General features: G+C 34.4%; 1 protein-coding gene across 1 annotated transcript; it reads right to left on the reverse strand.

Moving 5' to 3' along the window:
- Window positions 1-1,809: 1,809 nt before the first annotated feature.
- Window positions 1,810-18,898, reverse strand: LOC128078570 (protein eyes shut homolog). Its single transcript, XM_052679317.1, has 5 exons — window positions 18,895-18,898; window positions 18,477-18,616; window positions 9,940-10,106; window positions 2,674-2,927; window positions 1,810-1,844 (listed from the first exon to the last, which is right to left on the reverse strand). The coding sequence occupies exons 1-5, from the start codon at window positions 18,896-18,898 to the stop codon at window positions 1,810-1,812; spliced, it is 600 nt and encodes a 199-aa protein (XP_052535277.1).
- Between the last annotated feature and the right edge of the window lie 3,215 nt (window positions 18,899-22,113).

A 22,113-nucleotide genomic window follows, 5' to 3' on the forward strand; every position in this document is an offset into this window, starting at 1 on the left:
TGTGCAAACAAGATGACTTTTAATGAAGGATGTATTTGAATAAAGGCAACGTTTTATCAAATACTTCCAAGAAGAACTTATTTAAGCCAGAAATGAATCACATCAATGTTTGCTTAGAAATACATTAATTGTGAAAGATGGAACCATGTGATGCTAAGCACGGATAAAATGAAGATACAGAGACAGAGAGACAATGACAATAACTTCTCAGGTGAAGAGAACTGTGTGATATTAGAAGAACTCTGAGGCAGTATAGAGGGTTGTCACATGATCATAATGATGGGATATAGATTTTTTCAAAAATCTTCTCAAATTCTAGAGTTCATACTGCAAGTTTCTATGTCATATGTTTGTCATTCTTACAGGGAGTTTAATAGTGTAATACTCCGCACATTTATGCAATGTCTCCATACTAAAGTCTCCATTACAAGTACAATTCACAGTTCAAGAGGGAAGACTCTTGATAATGCTACAAAATACATAATTTTAATAAGCAGACACTCAAGACAATTTTTTATTAGTTTGTTTTTATCAAAGAGATCATCCAAGCTATTCATAATGGCAAATCCCTCTGCAATGATTAAAGGGACCCTCGCTATAAGAATGTAAAACATTTGACAAATGCTGATATCAGACTAAATCGGCCATCTAGACAGGAGACAGTTATGAGCAATGTCAAATTTTGTCTCTGAAATAAAAACTGATTCTACTGGGGGTTAATTTTTTATAATAAAAAAGTTGGTGGTAAGGAACTCATGGTTTGTTTCCAAATCTATGAATCCTAAAATATATCAATTGGTAGTTCCCAAACTCTTATAGACTCATGAACAAGAACAACTTGGGTTTTACACTTTCATTTCTCTGCTATTGCATTTGATATTTCCTCTGAAATTGAATTTGGACTCTTAAAGAAAACTGGAGCAAATGGATATGTAAAGAGCTTGAATTGCATGAACAAAACTAAAATATATCTTTCTAGCATTATACTGAGATACTCTTCACTGATTGATAATATAATGTTGTTATGATGGAATTGGAAAATATCCTAGGATCACAAAACCTAAGATATGATATGGATATACAAATGGAAATATTTGAGTTGTAATAACACTTCTATAAATTTCAAGTTTAAATTAATTTTTGTTTGTTTTTTTTACACTCAAGGGAAAAAAAAAATCAATATTTTCAGTACATGTGATAATGAGCTAAACAATATGAATCATATTGTGAAAAGTTCCTTTAATTTGAAATTCTTTCTCTTGGAATGCTATCATACAATCCCTAATTGAGTTACAAAATAAGACAAAAATGCTTTCTAGTGGGATGTCCTCTATACTAGCTCATGCTCACAGAATCACTGAATTGAGTTGAGTTGAGATTACCCACAGTTTGAGATTATGTCACATCTTGCCACCAGTAATGGTGCCATGCAGGAAATTCTCACCTTCAGCTCAACAGGGCTTGACAAACTTCAATGTGGTGTTCACTCTTTTCCTGCTTGAGCTTACATGAGACACATCTGAGCACAGACTTTACAATATTCCAATGTTGCCAGCATCATTTCCAATGCATTGAAACTGATATTCAGCTCAGTACACAATTCTGTGGCCACAATCTGTTGATTCATGCAGATGAGCTGGTTGAGACACTCTTCATTTTGTGGTGTGACAGCTGTGCATGGCTGCCTGGAGCATGATTTGTTTTCATGTTGTTTTTATTGCTGAAATGCTCCACCCAGCACCTCACTGTGCCTTCATCCACTGTTTGGTCTCTACAGATGTTCAGCAGCTTCGTAGTGTTACACATGCTTTAAATGTCTCTCTGAACTGGAGCAAGTACCCTCACTAATTTATAAGAATAAATTGTAAATTAAAGATTAAAAAACCCATTAATTATCAACTAGTACAGATAACAGTCTGCCTATTATACTATTTATGTTAATCATTGGTAGTGATAGCATACCTCACAGTAAATATGTATATTTGTATTGGTAAGAAACCTGTATCCAAGATATTCAGTTTTTTTCAGAAATCAGAGTGTCAAGCATTTACGCAAAACAGAAAATTATTATTAAAAAAACAAAAAACCATTATTAGCATTATGGAACTCATCTAATCCAGTGTTGAAATATCTTATCTTAGAACAGATGTGTAAGATTGGCAGATGCTCTAAAATACTTGTTTGTCTTTTCTGAGATTGTTTAAACAGCTCATTTATATGTAGCTGTGTATTGAAACAGAGTAATGATACTGTTGATCTCATCCCTCCTCATGATTGGATTTTCCTGTTCTGTATGAAAACATTAATTCCCATCAGGATACTCTGAATTTGTGTTTGTGACTAAATCTACAACACCTTAAGCTGCCTAATAGGGAAACTAAACTAACACAATTAAAATTGTGTACTGGAACATGACCAACACTTTATTGACAACAGCATCACATTTCCTGATCAGAAATTTACATTTAGTATAGGAAGGATTCACTGAAGTACTTAAGAGACTCAATCTAAGAATATCCATGCTAATTCAGTTAAAACTCTTACAAGTAAAAAACATGTAAATGTATACTCATGCATATATACACGTATTTCTTATAAAAAGGTCTTATAAACATCGTTGAAATATAGTTGGAAAATCACATTTGCAGTACAAGGCTTTCCAGTAAAACTTACCTTTGAATCCTTCAGCACAACGGCAGGAAAAGTTGCCAATTAGATTCATACAGATAGCCCCATTTTTGCAAGGTAAACTTGAACATTCATTAATTTCAACTTCACAGAAGGGTCCTCCATATCCAACCATGCAGATACAGCTGTAATTATGCAAGTGGTCCTGGCAGAAGCCATACTCAGAGCACTGGTTTCCAATGCAGTTGTCTATATCAATTTCACAGAAAGTGCCAGTGTAACCAAGGGGACATATGCACCTGTTGAAAAGATTAAAAAAGATGATCTCTGATATTAATGGAACTGCATGATAATAACACAATCATTACAGTTAAGATGGGGCAAAATAGCAGCATTTAAAATTAAATTTCCTATCACAATATTCAAATAAAATCTAGTATATGCTACCAGTATTATGGGTTTTAAGGATTTTTGTAGTAACAAGAGTTAGTTGCTTGCTACAACACTGTGAGGAGAAAAAAAAAACTGTATTATAGAGATTTACCAAGTTTATCTCTATTTAAAGAAATAAATACAATTTGAAACATCCTGCTTTCTTTAGACATAAAACCAATATAAATGTGCTTTACCATTAGATGCAAAGGTTGTAATTTCTGTCTGTAACTGGAGAAAAACTCAATATAACTTCAAAGAAATTGAACTGATTATTATTTCCACAATTTGGTATGACATGTAAAATTAGAGATGACTTTCTATGCTTCCTTCTTTTTTTTTTTTTTTTTTATAAATGTAAACAAAATTGGATTCTTTTATTATTTCATAGATGATTAACATCTTACAGAATTCCAAATTCTGTAACATTCAAAATTCCAAACTCTTATATTCAGCAATATTTTCCCTGCTTGTTCCTTTCCTTATCCTGTTTATAGGTGTTATTTAATGGAAGAAACAGCTGATAAGCTTAGATATTCACAATCCACAGAGATATTATTTAGAAGCTGGAAACACTTTAAGGAAGCCTTGATTATAGCAATTTTCTGTACCAATCCATCTGGCAGAAAGTCTACTTTTTTTCAGAAGTGAATGTTTATGAGGCTTTTACCTTCATTCTTTGCTTGCTATTCTTCCATTTTTATATTAGACTTCTTGAAATTTCCATTTCAGTATTTGTATGTTCCCATCACATTTTCAAGAGGACAATTTTAATTCAGTAGGGAAAAGACTCCATGTAAGACTGAATACAGAAAGACAGAATGATGGGAACTGATTTGAATGTCTTTTTTCAGAAGTTTTCGGCAATATAACTTTTGGACTAAGGAAGTTATAAACCACCAGTGGTACATATTTTTCTCTGTTCAGTTAAGCTCTTAATTTTATCTGCAACTCTTCTTGGCAAGAGAGAATTTGAAGAGCAAAAAAACTTAATCTATGTACAAACTATAGATACCATGGGATCTCCATCTGTCACGATACAGAGGAAATACCTCTGAAGAAAAAAAAAAAAAAAAGAGGAGTAAAGAAACTGTTATGTGTAAAATGAATAGCTCCTAAGCTTTAAACCAATTATTTATTTTTATTTTTATTTTTTACTTCCAAGATAATATGTACTGCTAGTACTGAAAATTCAAGAGTAGCTTCAGAGTATCTAAAAAAATGAGGAGCTCGAGAAAAAAATATATATTCTCAAGTGTATGCCTGACAAGAATAACATCTCCTTTTCTTTCAGCTGGATCCTTGCAGAAAAATTCAGGTGTCTTCCTGGTCCCTCGGAAAAAATTTCATAAGAACAAGCCTGGTTTTCTGCTTTTCATTGTCAGAAGGTGCATTGATATAACTATTTTAGGTCAGAAGAGGAGAAAATTTTATCATGCGTTCCGACTGTTCCAAACTGTAGTGTTCTACTTCACATGGCAGAGCACTTATTTTATTTATTTCAGATGATACTAAATCAGAAGATGTACTTCTGATGGGCCAAACTGGAGATTGCTTGTAGTAAATTCAGTGAGATTAAGAATTGTTCAGCACAACCACTTTTGCTTTATGGATCCCTTGCATCTGCACTACAGTACCTACTCAAGTAGGAGCAGCTACCATATTTTTCATTCTGGCCTTAGCCAATCCTTCGCAAAGAATGAAGCTTTCTTCCTTCTTGAGGGCTCCAAGTGATTCTGTTCCTTTTGGAAGGAATACAGCTCTCAGATTATCTCACAGAGTTGCATTATAGCTAAATAAAAATGTTGATTTGCATAGATCGTTATCCTCATTGAGCATGAAGATGCAAAGCAAGTGCAACTTTAGTTATCTTTAGGTCTCTAGCTATACTGACCAACAGTAAAACTTTGGTATGGAAAGTATCATGGAATTATAAAATCATAGAATTACAAAGTTGGAAAGGAACTATAAGTTCATCCAGTTCAACTGTTCTCCCATTACCATTGCTAACACAAGCCTCTAAACCATATCTCATAGCTCCTCAACCAGACACCTCTTGAACACTGCCAGGGACGGCAACTCCACCACCTCCCTGGGCAGCCATTCCAGCGCCTGACCACTGTCTGAGAGAAAAAGTTTTTCCTTATGTTTAACCTAAACCTCCTCTGGTACAACTTGAGGCCATTTCCTTGGGTTCTGTTGTCTGGGAGAAGAGGCCAAACCCCTCCTCATCACAACCTCTCTTCAGGAAGTTGTATGTAGTTAATCACTCTATTTTTTTAGTTAACTATAGACACAAAAACCATTTTAAGTAATTATTTTTGGGTGCAATCATACTTGGAAAATGTAGCTCACCATAATAATGAATAGAACATTTAACTTAAAGATTTTCTGGAAAGGATAGCAAGAAGGAATTTTCTTTAATGTCCTTGTTCTTACTACTAGTGTAGCTCATCTTCAAGATCACAAAAGAGTTATACAGAAACGGAATTAATGAAGAATGTTCTAATTTCAGTTTCACGTTTCCAACTCCATGCTATCAGTGATGATATCAAATTTCTTTAATACTTCAGTGGCTGAATGTATCTAAAATAACTGAGACTGAAATTTCCTGGTTTCCCAGCTGAAATTATAACTAGATACCTATGGATTTAATATGTCATCTCTTGCAGCAGATAAATCAAGCTCTCATATGTTTAGACATTTATTCTACGTTATTGCTGAAGAAAAACAAAAATCTTAAAATTCTCTTGTGAATTTAGTGAGAAAATTTTGCATAGTTTGGCTATCGCTATTTTCTTGCACACAGAGTAGCTGGCTTTTTTTTTTTTCTTTTTTTTTTTAAGTGTAATACTAGGTTAGAAAACCAATTTAAATATGAATCTTCCTGTCATATGAAGCTCAGTGACTGATGTATATGGTTAATCATGACAAGAACTGAGGCAGTGGCTCAAAACAGTGGACTATAAGACTAGTATTGCAGAAAGAGGTTTTGTTCTGTTATTGTTTGTTCAACATATTCGTTAATACAAACAGGAGTATTAAAGTTCTCTTCATAATCTAAATTACTACTGAGTATTCAGGTATGATTTGAGAATGAGAATTTTTGAGAATCATTTATCTACTATCCTAATGCAGGTTGAGTTTTAGCAATAACGGTATAGAAATTCAGTAAATACTTTAGAAACAACAGAATATTTGACCTCAAATTCTAATTGTAATTTTACAAATAACATTAATACATAACATCACAAATGGACAGTCAATGAAGACCAAGACAGTTATGAGTACATTAATAATAATCATTGATTTAAATCTGTACTTCATAGATTATCTTTTTTTTTTTTTTTGAAAAAAAAAGGAGACTATTTTTGTGAAGTAAAAATCTAAACTAGTCACATTGTCAATGTATTTTTTGTTAATTTTTTTGTGAATTGAAAAATAATAGTTATTTCTGACATTAATGTTTTGAACATCTAACAGTAAGTTATACTAAGCAGATATGCAGTAAAGCAGTGCAGGAGTCAGCCTGGCCTTGGTCTGGGATGGGTTTCACCAGATTAAGTCCTATTAGCAGCCTAGCAGATTAAGCTACTGCCCTGCTGTAGTTCCCTGATGGGCCTCTATGGCTCTGCTGGGAGGGGGGACACCCAGCAAAGACCTGTGGAAGCTAATAACACCCACCATCTAATTTCTAAATGTTTCTTAAACTTAACATATAATTACAAAATTGAAATTCTATGGGATCATGGATTATCAGCATCTGACTGCATTTATCTGTAGCTCTAGCATTTTTATAATATTTTAAATTATGAAGGATGTTTGAATTATGCTATCATTTCACCTCTACATCAGTCTGTAAAATGAGTGTTGAACACATTTCTGTTAAACACCATGCTGGTATAACACTCATATTGCTGAACTTCAAATATATTTTCCTGTCTGTCCTAAAAGTAATATGAAGACCAGTAATCTCTAAGCAATTGGTACTTTTACACTTGTAGTAGGAAAAGGCTGTCAGCATTTGCTTTAATGAATATGACCTTGTGTTATTACTTCAACATGAATAAAATACTGAGCACGATATCGAAAGCTTTCAATGATAAACTGATTTCAGTTTTCATTTGCTGTAAAGCTAGAATGCTTCTCTCCAATAAATTAAGAATCACTACAATCACTAAAATATTAGTATTTCAAATTTTTTCATATTTTTGTATTATTCACGTCATTGTTCACCCTTAGTGTAAGGGTGGTTACGGATATCCCAGTACGTTACAGTAACCACAGGTGTACAAACAGCACCAATGTTTGTATTTGTAAGTGAATCTCTAGCTCACTAAACATGTTTTTGTCCTTACCAGTAGGAGCCCCTCAGCTGTGAGCTGGACCAGCAGTGCAGGAGTCAGCCTGGCCTTGGCTTGGGATGGGTTTCACCTGATTAAGCTGCTGCCCTGCTGTAGTTCTCCGATGGGTCTCTATGGCTCTGCTGGGAGGGGGGACATCCAGCAAAGATCTGCAGAAGCTAATAACACCCACCATCTAATTTCTAAAGGAAGACTGTGAGCCTTAGAAACTGGATTAACACAAAGGATGAGAACGGCACCAAAGAAAATGTAAATATGAAATTTTGTGTAACAATTTTAACTACTATTTTTGAGCCCTTCTGGGTTAATTTGGATTATGGATTATGGTCACCAGACTAAAAACGAGATTCATCACACTCTTAAAACATCACTGGAAATGACAGTAATTTCTTAGCTTTGTATGTGCTTCTTTTGTCCATAAGAAAATCTGAGTGTAAAATATCATAGGAAAGAAAACCTACATCTCAGTGTGTTGTTGTTTGTTTGTTTGTTTGTTTTTCTATAAATATAGAAATCAAACCAAAGACACAATTACCCTGTAGTGGATTGCTTTACTCCTGCATATACTGTGTTTTTGCTGGATACTGATACTGTATTGCCTAAACCTTATTAACAATGCACAGTAATTCAGTATGTCCATGAAATAAATGTAAAGGACAGACTCAGATAATTCAGGCATGGAATTTAGTCTAATGAGTAACATGTCACTGGAGTATGGACAGTTACAGTGTAGCTGTAATGTTTTCTTAACAATACCAGTAAGACATAACTTTTTATCTCCTAAAACCTATAGCAACAGCTATGTCGGTAGGCAAGTTCACATTAATGAGCCAGGCACAGCAGCTGTCACAGCGCACTTTCAGACTGCTTGCACAGAAGTGATGTAGAACTTTGGCCACTGAGTAAACTGTGGCCAACTAATGCATCTTTAAAACAAGTGAGAAAAGCCAAGGACCAGACTGGAGATATATCTATACTGATCTTTGCTAGATGACCCAGCTATTTTCTATGTTGCCATTGAAAGCACTCTTAAGATGAGCCCAGCAGATTAACTGCATTTATTTAGTGTTTCTGCATCTTTCATGGGCCCTAAGAGATGGAAGTCAGAAGATGTCAAGTCCAGACTATTTGCTGGGTGTGGTAGGACTGTCCAACCAAGACTGGCAATGTGTTCCACAGCCTTCACACTGGTATGAGACATGGCATTATCATATTACAAGAAAAAGGTTGTTTTCTCCTCTAGCCTGACTGTAAATTTGAGCCTGTATCAGTCAGAATTGCTGCCTTGTCCAGATTCTAGGAAACCCGGAAGGATCACCTTTATCACCTTTTTCCTATTCTGAAAGATGGTGCACATCACTTTACCCACTGAAGACTGTGTCTTGAACTTTTTCTTCAATGGTGAATTCACATGTCATTTCTCTATTGACTGCTGTTTTGATTCCAGGTACTAGTGGTGGTCAAGATCATCTTCTGGCATGTGGATGAAGTTGGCCTATTGCATGGAATCTGCCACATTCATCATATCTGCAGCTAAATCAATACAAAAGTGTGCTTTTTGGAGGAATATATCACTTCAAATGCATTCAGATCTAGTTACAATATCTCAAACAGCACAGACTCAGCTGGAAGTGCAGTAATTCATTTGGATTAATAAGAGGCTTTGTGGAAATCGGACTGTGGCCACTTTAGTTCTAAGAGGAGGCTCACTAAAAAAAAAGATTTTATTCCAAGATGTTATTCCTATTATGTTGTTCTTGTTATCTACTATTGCTTGGATTTCTATCTGTATCACAGCTGTAAGGCTTGAAACCTAGTGCCTCTCCTTCATCCAGAGCAGCTCCCCATGGTGAACTCAAATTCCCTTTATGTTGAATGTATGTGCAACTATATGCCACTACCGTTTTAAAATTTCAAGAGTTTTAAAACTGAGAGGACAAACAGAGTCAATAGAAAGTTAGAAAAATTTCAGTTAAATGCACTTTTTCAATCTGTAAAACTGTAACAGCTCACTTTGTAGAAAGCAACAGTTTAAAAGTGGGAGAAGAGTGATGTTGAAACAAAGCTGGATACCCTACATGTTTTTCTTGTCTTCACAATGCGATAACAAGCCACCACTGAAAGAATATGACAATTACTTAAAAATTTAAAAATTATGCTTCCTTCTAGTTTATACTGCAGTCTTATATTCAAATATCTATATTACAGATCACAAAGGAAAGCATGTATTTGACAGTTTTGCCTATATTAAAAAAAAAAAAAAAAAAATCACAAAATTTCAACCATTTTCTTCAAAATTATCATTCAGATTTTATAAGAAAAATTATTCCATGTCACACTCAGGCTCCTGGAAGTGTTTACCATTTGCTAAAGTGGATGGTTTATTTTTTTGAGATTTTGCTGGTATATTTTCCTTGTCCAGAAATATAAATATTTGTGACACTTTCCTTTGTTCAGACAAAACAGTCTATCTTATCCAAGAGTGCTTAATAAACTTCTAACATCACATCAATACCTGTATTTATTCACTTCATCTTCACATGTGGCTCCATGTTGGCACTGGTTTATCTCACAGTCATTAATATTCTCCAGGCATGTTTGTCCTGTCCACCCAAGAGCACAAACACAGTGAGATCTTTGGTTGTCTTCATCATAGTAACAGCTACCTCCATTTGCACACACCTGAACATAAGAATTACAAGAAAATATGAAGAGGCTTTTCTCTAGATGTTGACTGTTGATTTGATGCTGGTTTAGTTTCTTTGTTTCTCAAAAGAGCTTAACTGAATAATCAATGATTACAAAGACTGCTATTTAATATTTTATTATTTGTTAAAAATCATAGTATCACAAGACATTTTACATCCTGAGAATGTAAAATACTGAATGCTACTAAATCAATGTATCAATTAATTAATTGGTAAAACCCACTCATGATTCAATTTAACAGTGACATTTATCCTAATTCACTTTAGAATATAAACATTTTAGGAGAGGTGTTAGTGACATCATCTGCAGCCATTCCTGCATTTAAAACAGAGATGTAATTTAATTTAATTTGTGGTCATCAAGAAAAACAAATAAAGCTTTTCATAATGATTTTGATCCACAATTTTCATAATGATTCTGATTCACAACCTTGAACCTGTTTATTTCAATAGATTTATAGATACTGATATATCATGAAATCACAGAATATTCTGTGTTAGAAGGGAGACTCCCGCAAGTATTGCTGATTCCAGCTCTTGGCTTCACATAAGAGGAACCAAATAAAATAAAATAAAATAAAATAAAAATAAGAAGAGTGCTGCACAGATGCTTCTTGAACTCCATCAGCACAGGACCGTGCCCACTACCCACTGGTGCAGCCCTGTCCCTAACCCCCCGCTGCCCTCCCCTGACGCAGCTCCATGCCGTTCCCTCGGGCCCTGTCGCTGTCACACAGAGCGGAGCTCAGCGCTGCCCCTCGGCTCCCTGTAAGGAGCTGCAGCCGCCATCAGGCCTCCCCTCAGCTTTTGTGCTCTGTGCTGAGCACACCGAGGGACCTCAGCCGCTCCCCATATGCCTTGCATACCCTCACCCCTCCTTTGAATCCATCCATAACCCTACTTTGAACCTACACATAACCCTCCTTTGAACACATCCGTGTAATACATCACAGTATAAATATCTCTTTATGTTCTCCTTCAGTGTGCGTATAATGCAAAAGTAATAACACTAAGCCAGAAAAACACTTCTCTTAGCTTTTTTTTTTTTTTTTTTCCCTCCTAACATCGCTTAGTAAAACAGCGTCCACTGTATTTTCCAAACATTACAGAAACTTCTAAGTAAAAAATAAACACTCTTTTCTTTATTTTCATTTGAGGTGTACCTTCATTTCCATGAAAAATTTGCAGGAGTAAAAATGGATAATTGCATTTTCTTTTCAAAGCAATTAAGACCTCTTTTTCTAATCAATTGGTTTCTAAAGAAAATGGTGTCTTGAAGATGAGCTAATGCACTAACACTTCAGTTTGATTGAGTCTGAATCTCTTTAAAATGCCATTAAGATTTGTAATAATAACAGTTCTTGCCAGAAATCCTGTAAAATTCATTTGTCTTTGATTAAGTTTTAAATTGACCTGAAAATTGAGAGATTTTTGCTGTGCTCTCAGTCCTGAATTTTAGACATAACTTGGAATTCTTTTTCAAATGGACGACTACTTGAAGAGGAGCACAGCTCTACATCAACACAAAGAAATGTTGTATGTGTACAGTCTTAGAAGTATTCACTTTTTTGATCAATGTCTCTTAATTTTTTAATTAAGCACTTCTGCTTAAATAAAAATGCTGAGCCTTACTATTTCATCAACTTTTTTTTTTTTAAAAAAAGAAACAAAAAACCTTATACTCAAGAAAAAGTAACAGTTTTCAACACCTAATTTTATTCTAAAAACCTGTTCCACTCATTGATGTTTGCACATACTTGGTCAAGTATAGCATTAATCTTTGCTTTAGGATAACGATATTTAATTTGACTACCTGTGAAAAAGTGACTGTGGAGTTAAGTACATTCAACTCCCATTGATTTAATTTTTATATCTTTCTACTTACTTGTAGATTAGGTAAGCTCTAAGATTTCCTCCATTAAAAAAAACCAAAAATGTGATCATGTAAATTATGGGCTATAAACTGTAAGTAACTGGGAACTCAGTTAAATGAATCCATTGCAGTACTAAGACTTATAAGAAGGTAAAAAGTAGAACAAAATCACAAAATTGTTAGCACAAATGTTGTTAACGCTAACAGTGTTTTTAAATCCTAAATGTCTTCTTCATAAAGTGTACCCAGGCCTTGTATTAACATATTTTAATATATTGAGTACTGTGTGCAGGCCTGGGGCTCCCAGTACAAGAAAGACTCAGAGCTCTTGGAACAGGTCCAGAGGAGGACCACTAAGATGATCAGAGGGCTGGAGCACCTTTCCTATGACGACAGGTTGAGGGAACTGGGCTTGTTTAGCTTGGAGAAGAGAAGGCTCTGGGGAAACCTAATTGTGACCTTCCAATACTTGAAAGGAGCATATAAACAGGACAGCGAACAGCTGTATTCAAGGTTGCGTGGTGATAGGACAAGAGGGAATGGTTTTAAACTAAGACAGGGGAGGATTAGGCTAGGTATTAGGAGGAAGTTTTTCACTCAGAGGATGGTGACACATTGAAACACATTGCCCAAGGAGGCTGTGGATGCCCTGTCCCTGGAGGCATTCAAGGCCAGGCTGGAAGTGGCTCTGGGCAGCCTGGTCTAGTGGTTGGCAACCCTACACATAGGGGGAAAATAGATGATCATTGTGGTCCTTTTGAACCCAAGCCATTCTATGAATCTATAATGTAATTTAGAAAAACCTTAGAAAATTAAGACTAAAGTTATATTTCAATATCCTCTTTAATTTAATGTTGTTCAATAGTTTATACTGTGAAGCTGCTGTTCTTTAAGATTTTAGTGCAACTGCAACAGCTTTACATTTGAATTAAATCAATGAAATATATTTTTTGCATGTAATCTAATTATAAGTTTTCTCTATCTGAAAAGTTAATTTTCTATCAGTTTAAATCTTGAATACTTTCTGCTAAGATGATAAAGGATTTTAAGAGAAATTAATGCTAAATTAATCTGATAGTAAAATCAAAGTAAAAGCCTGCACATTGTGTTTTTCTAATTTCTCTCAGAAAATTTGCTTGTCACATTTTTATAGAGTAAATACTTCTAAATTAAAAACAAACAGACAAACAAAAAAACTTCTGGAAAGAATTGTATACTCCCACCAATATCTTTTTTTTCCCCAAAGTCAACCTTCTTCATAGCTAGAATTAAACACAAATCTTACTGTTTAAGCGATGATAAAAAAGGACTGTGGTGCTCTGTCTCATCACACTTCTGTGATGATACTGCTTATACTGTCAATAAACATAGCTTAGCATGTTGCCTTGATTAAAAAAGTAAGCAGAATCAGTTCCTTCAAACAGGAAATGTTACTACAGAAAGGAAAGATAATTAATTGTTACATGATTACATTTTATTCTTCTTTTTATTTTAGCTTTACAGTAAGGCAAGTAACTCCACATACATGGCTGTGTATTCTCCACGTGACGTATTGTCCACCGTTAGAGACAACACCATGTGTTTGAGGAATCTCATCCCAGTGCAGTAATTACTTCCTAACAGTTCTCCCTGAATACTTTTCTTAGATTTCCCTACAGTTTAAATGAAACTGATTTTTATTATTATTATTTAATCTGACACATTTCAGGCATATAGCTATTACAATCTTCAGACACTGTTACTGCAAACGCAACTGCACACAGATACTCATATTTTTCTCAAAGTGTAATTTTGATTCATCTACTCTGTGTTCTTTCCTAGATTAATGATACTTCAGGTAGATAAAATGATTTCCTTAAACCAATCAATAAACAAAAAACACACTAAAATGTAAACGTTTAATTTTCAAGAAATATTTGCTAAAAATATCAAGGTAAAAGAAAGAAACAACCATCTATATTTTATATCATAATTCCATAATTAATATGATTGCTTTACTTTTACAGATGTGCCTCAGAGTTTTCATAAACTTGCAGAGCATGCCAATATGAGGACCATGACAAATATGAAAGTTGGAGTGCCTGTAAGTATGCATTGAGCAAGTAAATATTCTTATTCAGAAGGTGGGAAATACAACTCTAACTGCAAATATAGCTGGGTAGTTTGTGATTGTTCAGCTCACAGAAAAATACTTTGAAAAAAATGCATTTTGCAATCATACCCAACATGTTCTGGACAATAATTCAGCCCATGGCACCAGTCTGGATCTAGTCTAAAAAAATCAACCTGAGATGTATTCAGTGCAGAATCATGATCTTCAGCGAAAACTGTTTCTCTCTGTCAATTTGTCCTTACATTCCACTTACTAATGTAGGCAGACATAAATAAGTACACTATGCTTGAAATTTGACATAAAATACTGAAGTTTTATGTTTCTGGCAAATGACACTCTGGCATTGTGGTCACATTTATAAGAAATTCTCATTAGGAACAGTTTCTTTTTGGCGTCTACATACAGTAGTTCAACTGTATGTGCAAGGTACAATAGCAGAGTAACACAGGGAATGGCCTATATTATTACATCAGTATCCTACCTCACTAAAAACCTATTCTAGACAAAAATTGAAAAACACTGAAATAGTAACATTTTCCCCTTTTCATAGAATTTTAGAATCATAAAATCACTAAGATTGGAAAAGATTTCTGTAACATTCAGAAAGATCAACATGATGGAAAGGTGGTATAAGAGGTGTAATGCCAGAGGAACAAATGTAATGGAAAGGAAGGAAGGAAGAAGGACTGCTCATCAGTCTCTGAAGATCTAGGCTTACAGGGAAACATCACAAAGGACAGATCTCCAATCAGAGATCCATCCACCGTGGCAGTCAGCCCTTAAATGGGGTCTAAGAGAAGAAGAGCCAGGCATCCAATCACACAGTTGAATTGTCGTCACCTGTGCTTCCAAGGCCAACCCAGTCCTTTCCCCAGGTACTCAATCAGGCCGTGACTCAACAGTTAATACACAACCTCTAGGATCATCGAGTCCAACCATCCACCTACCACCAATATTTTCCACTAGACCACGTCCCTTTGTACAAAATCTAAATGTTTCTTGAACACCTCCAGGGATGGTGACTCAACCACCTCCGTGGGCAGCCCATTCCAGTGCCTGACCACTCCTTCAGAGTGGACCCTCTAGTCCTATTGCTTAACACATACATTCAAGTAGCTGATGACGTGTTTATGTTGAAATCACTTTAAAATTATGGCACCAATCATTTCTCTTGCAAGACAGGATAATTTTTTTAACAATGTAGATGTTTTGGTATTTTTCAAAATCTCTGTATTATTGTTTATCTACTGACACTTGCATGTCTGCCTGAATCTTTTCAAAGTTTGTCATTGCCTGTTTTTGACATAGATGATTTTGTGAGTGCAGAACCTCAAACAATAAATACCAGGAATGTCCTGTGGACACCATGCTAACCTCTGCTGAAGAAATGAATATTGTTCAGGTATGACAGCTATTAGCCTGTAGTGAGCAACCAACTAAATGCATGTGGAAAATCAGAAATGCACACAGTTCACTAACTGGCTGTCATACTAACACCTGAGATATGGCTACCAGCTTTGACAATGATTTTGATAGTAAATGTCTATTTAGCTTATCCCTACTGTATGTTTTTGAAGGATGAATTTAATCAGACAACTCACTGGCCTGTTTCTCTACTCAGTTGTCATATGTTTTGATAACAAAAGAAAAAATTAAACTGATGTAATACTAAAGGGAACTGTCTCTTTCTTTTAGAGATATATAAGATTTTAATTAAGGCATTAGCCTATTCCTATAGCTATGCTGTAAGGCACAGTAAAGCTTACTCTTCTGCCTACTCCACCTTGGACTAACGTTGCAATAAATTTATTTGTTATTTCTGCTGTTCTTAGCAATTCTCTATGAATTCCTATTAATAAAAATGGTGGGGGATATAACATATATCTTACATTCTAATGAGACAGGAATATTTTCATTTTTCCTTTTGATGTCATACTGAGTAGATTTATTTCAAAGAAAAACAACATAAACACTTTAAATGTTATGCCAGTGGGAAAAAAAAAAAAGTTCATGTTAGTATCATTCTATGTTTATAAAAAGATAAAAGAACCCCAGTGACTTATATTTACATGAGAAATATTAACATTCTTTTTGATTTACTGTGCTGACTGCACAAACTGAGTCAAAGCAGTTCAGCATATCTAAGGTACAAATGGAAATGGAAAAAAAACTGAAAAAAAGGCTTACTTTTTCAAGCAAGAGAATAGTACTATAAATATAATATTGTATATTCCACAGGTGAAGAAAACAAGTAAAAAAAAAGGCATATAATTCCTTTGTTTTAGTTCCCTTTCCTGTTAGAAAATTTCCTAGTTATTGGCATTATGGCTAAAACAAGTGGCCTGTGGAATGGGAATATAAAGAGATAGATACTTGTGCATGTATAGTTCACACAGTCTATGTAATGTTTGTTAAACAAATTAAATATCTGAGGGTTTTAAAGCGAGTATTACAATAAAATGTTTCAGTAGCTCTCATCAGCATCCTTGGCACACCATCACTTCCCATCCTAACTAGTCATAATAATTATTATATCATTATAATGTTATGCCATGTACAATAAATTTGCACTCAGTATGACAATTTAAATTATGAAATTGTTAAAATTTACCAGATGCTGAACAATTTAAATGCAAACCTTTGAGCTAGTGGGTATTTCAGTAATACATTTTGTAGTCATTGGTGAGTGTGTACTCATAGACTTCAAGGTGACATAAATGTTAACTGCTTCTTCATAAATGCATTGTTTGCTCCATATAGTATATTGTTATGTGGAATGTATTTCAATAAAAGAATTGATTAAGCTTTTGAAACACTGGTTATCATGTGTAAGCAGCTGTTTGGAAGGGGTAAATGGCATTCTCTACATAGCTGGTAAAATAGCTATCATAATGAACAGGCGCTGCAATATTTCACTTTATCATATACCAAAATCTCTGTAACTCAAGGGTCTGGGCCTATACTCTACCCTGTTATGGTGGAATTAGGAATATCATCCAAACCAATGACTTAACTGAAGGGGTCACTAAAGGGAAGTGAGGAGGATATACTAAATAAAGTTCTTAAATACGTCTGCATGCATACTGGATGCAATTTTGACCTAAATATTATCAGCATCTAACTCAATTTTCCAATTACATTTTTATATCATAGAATCATAGAATGGTTTGTGTTGGAAGGGACCTTTCAGATCATCTAGTTCCAACCCCCTGCTGCAGGCAAAGACACCTCCCTATAGACCAGGTTGCACAAAGCCCCATCCAGCCTCGCCTTGAATGCTCCCAGGGAGGGGGCATTCACAACCTCACTGGGCAACATGTTCTACTGTCTCACCACCCTCACAGTAAAGAATTTCTTCCTAATATCTAGTCTAAATCTACCCTCTTTCAGTTTAAATCCATTTTCCCTCATCCTGTTGCTACTTGTCCTTATAAAAAGTTCCTCCCCAGCTTTCCTGTAGGCCCCCTTCAGGTTCTGAAAGGCCACTATAAGGTCCCCCCATAAGCTTTCTCATTTCTAGGCTGAAAAGCCCCAGCTTTCTTTGCCTGACCTCCTGAGCACCTCCCCTGAGGGGAGGTGCTCCAGCCCTCTGATTGTCTTTGTAGCCCTTCTCTGCACCCTCTCCAACAGCTCAATGTCCTTATGTTGGGAGCCACAAAACTGGACACAGTACTCCAGGTGGGGTCTCATGAGAGCAGAGTAGAAGGGCAGAATCACCTTCCATGAACTGCTGTCAAGCAACTCTTGATACAACCCAGGATACTGTTGGTTTTGTTGGGCTGCAAGTGCATGCTGCCGGCTCATGTTGAGTCTTTCATCAACTGACAGTCATCTCTCAACCTTTTGTCATCTTTCCTTGCAGAAACTTTCCTAGCAGAAACTTTCCTTGCAGAACAGTTAGTCTTGTTTTAATTTTTGTTGTTTGTCTGATCGTGGTTTTTAACCTTGTCTGTGGAAATGCAGTTTTTGTCCTTCTCTCTATGCATCGTTTCATCATCAGCCTTCTCTCTAATAAGTTTTAAGCACATCAAGTCATTTCAAGGAATTTTTAGCAGTTCTTAGAAGGTTCACTACATAGCAGAAAGTAAGGAGCAGAAGATACCAAGAAATAAACCTATAATGAATAAGACAGGCAGAGCTCAGACAGCATGAAGTTTGTTTGGTGGTGGTTAGACTAGTCATGTCATGCATTTTTGGTTTCATGTGTTACACGGGAAAGAAGGCTAGCATAAGAATATAATGAGAATGAGTATTTGTATTTTGTTTAGATAAGCTGTGGGTAATGTCAGCTCACTGCAATTAGAATAACCTGTTTGGTTTCCCAAAAACACTGGAGGGAATATATAACTTTATCCTACCTTTGTGTTTCTAATACATGGTGATAAACATGTGTAATTAAATCCATGAGATTTATTCATGCACACTGCTCCTGGGGCACAGCTTATATTGTAGAGTAGGCAGACGTCAATATCCAGTTCACATCTTTCACCTTCAAAACCTACACCACAAAGAGAATGTTTAATCACAGTTCATTCACAATATTGACATTGTGTCTGTTCATGGTGTTAGCAGTTAATACCACTCTACTAAAGTAATTTGGCAGTTTCATTTCCTATACAAAGAAAAAAGAGAGATTTTACATAAAATATTATTTGCAGACATTCAGATATATCACTACTTTTAAAATAATTTTTATATTTCTTCTATAAAACTTAGATATTTCAATGGCATTTTCTTGTTCTGCTCAGAAAACACTATAAATTTGCATTGACTCACCCATGGGGCAAATGCACTTAAAATGGTCCTCATAGTTAACACATGTTCCTCCATTTTCACATGAACTGGAATTGCAGTTATCAATTTGCACCTTGCAGAATTCTCCTGGGGTTGAAAAAAAAAATAAAATCTTACCAAGGTTAAGAATGAATTTAATGTACATAAAAACAAACAAAAATGCAACAAAGTAATGAAACCATACTAATAACATTGGTAAAATGTCCATTACTTTAAATAATCTTTCTGCAATATTGCTTAAAACCTTGCATAAGGTTTTAACAACTTAAACATTTATAAAAATTATATGCATGCTTTGAAATTTAAAAAATATAGGCAATAGGAAATTAGATGCTTCAATTTTTTTTTTTTTTTTTTTTTTTTTTTTTACAATAATGCAATAAATAACATTATATAGACAGCTATGGACAAGTTGAGCTTACATTAACAAAATTTCAATTTACTCACTTTGTACTGGTACTAAAGGTAACTAAATCTTTCAAAAAAAACTAAACTCTCAAACAAATCTGATATTACTGTGATTAATAGTTTAAAAAAAAAAAAAAAAAGGAGCCAGGAGAAGAGATAAAATATGATTTTATGGAATACAATTGGCATAAAGAAAGGCTAAAATAGTTAATAGATGTTTTAAATAAAAAATGAACTGAATGCATCTAGGAAGTTATGTTACCTCCTAGAAAATGTTATTTTTTTCCCATTAATTTTACTAAGGTAAGGAAAGTAACACTGGGAAAAGAAAGCTGGAAGAAAACTTTGGCCCCATTCAATAAAGATTTTTGATCCATTTTTTCATATTTATTCATGAAGGTGAAATTGAATTGTTCAAAAAGCCCTTGTGAATAAACATTAGCATAGATCAAACTAGGTTAAAGAGTTATTTTGGTATAAAACTGAAATCCTTATAAAAAACTGAATCTTTTAAGCAAACTTTGCAACTTTTCACTGCCACAGTGAGGTCATGAAAACCTAGTAACTCCAAACTGCTATAAAATTTATTAGAATCTGAATACTGCTGAGAAATGCATAATTTATAGTATTAAGATCTGATTAAGTGTTAAATGGATGTCAGGAGAGATCTCCACAGTAATCCACTTAGCTTTTAATGCCTAATTATCACTTCATAGTGAGTGAGGGCTGAATAATTGAGAACTTCAACACTCATATAACTTAAACAAGGTTTTTGTGTGCAATTAGGAATGTTATTCTTCTATCAGGAATAAGTTCAGCAGGTGCAAGAAACAAAGAGGGAAGTAAACAATGTTCTTAAGGATTTTACTGCTATACTGTTTATTTTTAAAATATCCTTATTCAATTTTACTGATGTACTAAAGGTTTAAGTTAACCCTGAACAAAACAAGTTCAGTGACAAATGCATCTCATCCAGTTATAACTACTTTACTAATTTGGTAACACTAGAAACATAAGAAAGCAAATATTTTGGTGACAGTTGAAGTTAGAAGCCACAGATTGATTTATTCCAATTTCCTATCTTCTTTCCCCTCCAGAACTTTAAACAAAACATACATTTATATCCATGTATTTATAGGCCACAAAAATTAAAAACTGTTAGCAAATGATGTCTCATCCTAAACATTGGATGCAAATCAGATCAGAAGGTTGGAGTCCTTAAAAATGTTTTGTTTTTTTTTTTTCTACAGGATCTGCAGATAACAGAGTGACAATCTTGATACAGATATTTATATTGTAGGCTCTTAAAATAAGGCATGATTTCTTTTACTTCCAGCAACTTTATACTTAATTATTTTGACAGACATTAAACTCACTTACAGTAACCATTATTGGACTCACTAGAAGTTCAGTGGCTCTAAATATTTCCTCATCCGCATTGGGAACTGTGTTGAACTGCATAGTAAATGTATTTTTAGATCAGTCTAGACATAGCAATTAATCTTTGTGCTTTTCCAAATAAAGTAGAATTGGTGAATGAGAAAAAAAAAAAAAAAAAAAGGACTGACTTAACAATTCACATGTGCAGATGGTAAAAGCATCTGCCTGTCTGTAAGTTACAGAGTTGAACTAGCAAGTTTAAATTAGTTGACTTCATTGGAATTCAAGATTTGTATTATAGCCTCCGTGAAAAATCTGTCCCTAGTAGTTACCACAAATATAAAAATTAAGAATTATTTCGGACCAAAGCACATAATTTTATTCTGATATAAAATTGTTGTTGTCTACACTCCCTATATAGGTAAGCATCAAAAAGAGGAGCAAATAATGAGTTCTTGAAAGAGAAATGTCAAACATAGGTGAAATTGTTTTATGTGTTGAGAATTTTACAATTAGATAATCTCCACTGACTATACATAGAATCTAAACAATCTGAGACTAGTTGAGACTAAATTAAGTTTAAAATTGCTAAAGATATATCATATTTAATTAGTTACAGCACTGACTATCTATCCTAATATTTAATTACAAAACCTTTGAACAGTTTTATTAGGTAAGTCACAGGCATTGAACGTAGGATGTGTACTATTCAATGTTGACCTCTACATGTGAGCTATGGATGATATAATGTCTGCATATATGCTTCTCAGAACATAGGAATTGTTTCAGAAAATGTTACAAAAGGTAATGAACAATATTGCCTTCTTAAATGGCAAAAGATTTTAGTATGCACATTTTTCTACAGTAGTATTATAGAAGTAATCTGTGAATACTGTTTTTATTAAAGTATGTGTTCTTAAATATAAGTCCTGCTTACTTTATTTCCAAAACACCCTCCATCTCCAATTTTGGATTTCACAAATATTTGTAAAGGATGGTACCATGTATGGAATCAACATTTATTTCTTAATTGCTTTTTAAGAATTTTTACCTAAGAGTTTACTGAATGCTACTTAGATGGAAAGTTTTGACCATCTCCAAGAAATCATAAACACTGTATGCAAAAAAGATCTCTGCCTCCATTTTAAGTTGTTTTATTAATTTATTTCAGAATAAAACAAATAGAGGAAAAATAGAGGCCAATAGGTTAATGCAGAGAGCAATAAAAACAGTTGTGGTAAGAGTGGAAAGTGATATTTTGAAAATAAAGAATTAACAAGGATGAAGCAAACATTCAGTCTTTATAGAGATTAAATCCCAGAGTGAGAGTGGGGATGGGAGGAGAAGTCTTCTCTTGATTTTTATTTGTTTTTTCACTAAGCATCTGGTGTCAGTATCATGGATATTTTAGGG

Source organism: Tympanuchus pallidicinctus, unplaced genomic scaffold (genome assembly GCF_026119805.1).
Source record: "Tympanuchus pallidicinctus isolate F22 unplaced genomic scaffold, pur_lepc_1.0 scaffold1, whole genome shotgun sequence".
Taxonomy (NCBI): Eukaryota; Metazoa; Chordata; class Aves; order Galliformes; family Phasianidae; genus Tympanuchus; species Tympanuchus pallidicinctus.

Excerpts from the sequence above, each read along its gene's own strand:
- LOC128078570 (XM_052679317.1), bottom strand. Across the intron at positions 10,107-18,476 it reads CATGTATTAGAAACACAAAG|GTGTGTGCAAATGGAGGTAG; the intron begins GTAGGATAAAGT and ends TCTTATGTTCAG. Across the intron at positions 1,845-2,673 it reads TTGTGCTGAAGGATTCAAAG|TGAGGGTACTTGCTCCAGTT; the intron begins GTAAGTTTTACT and ends CTTATAAATTAG.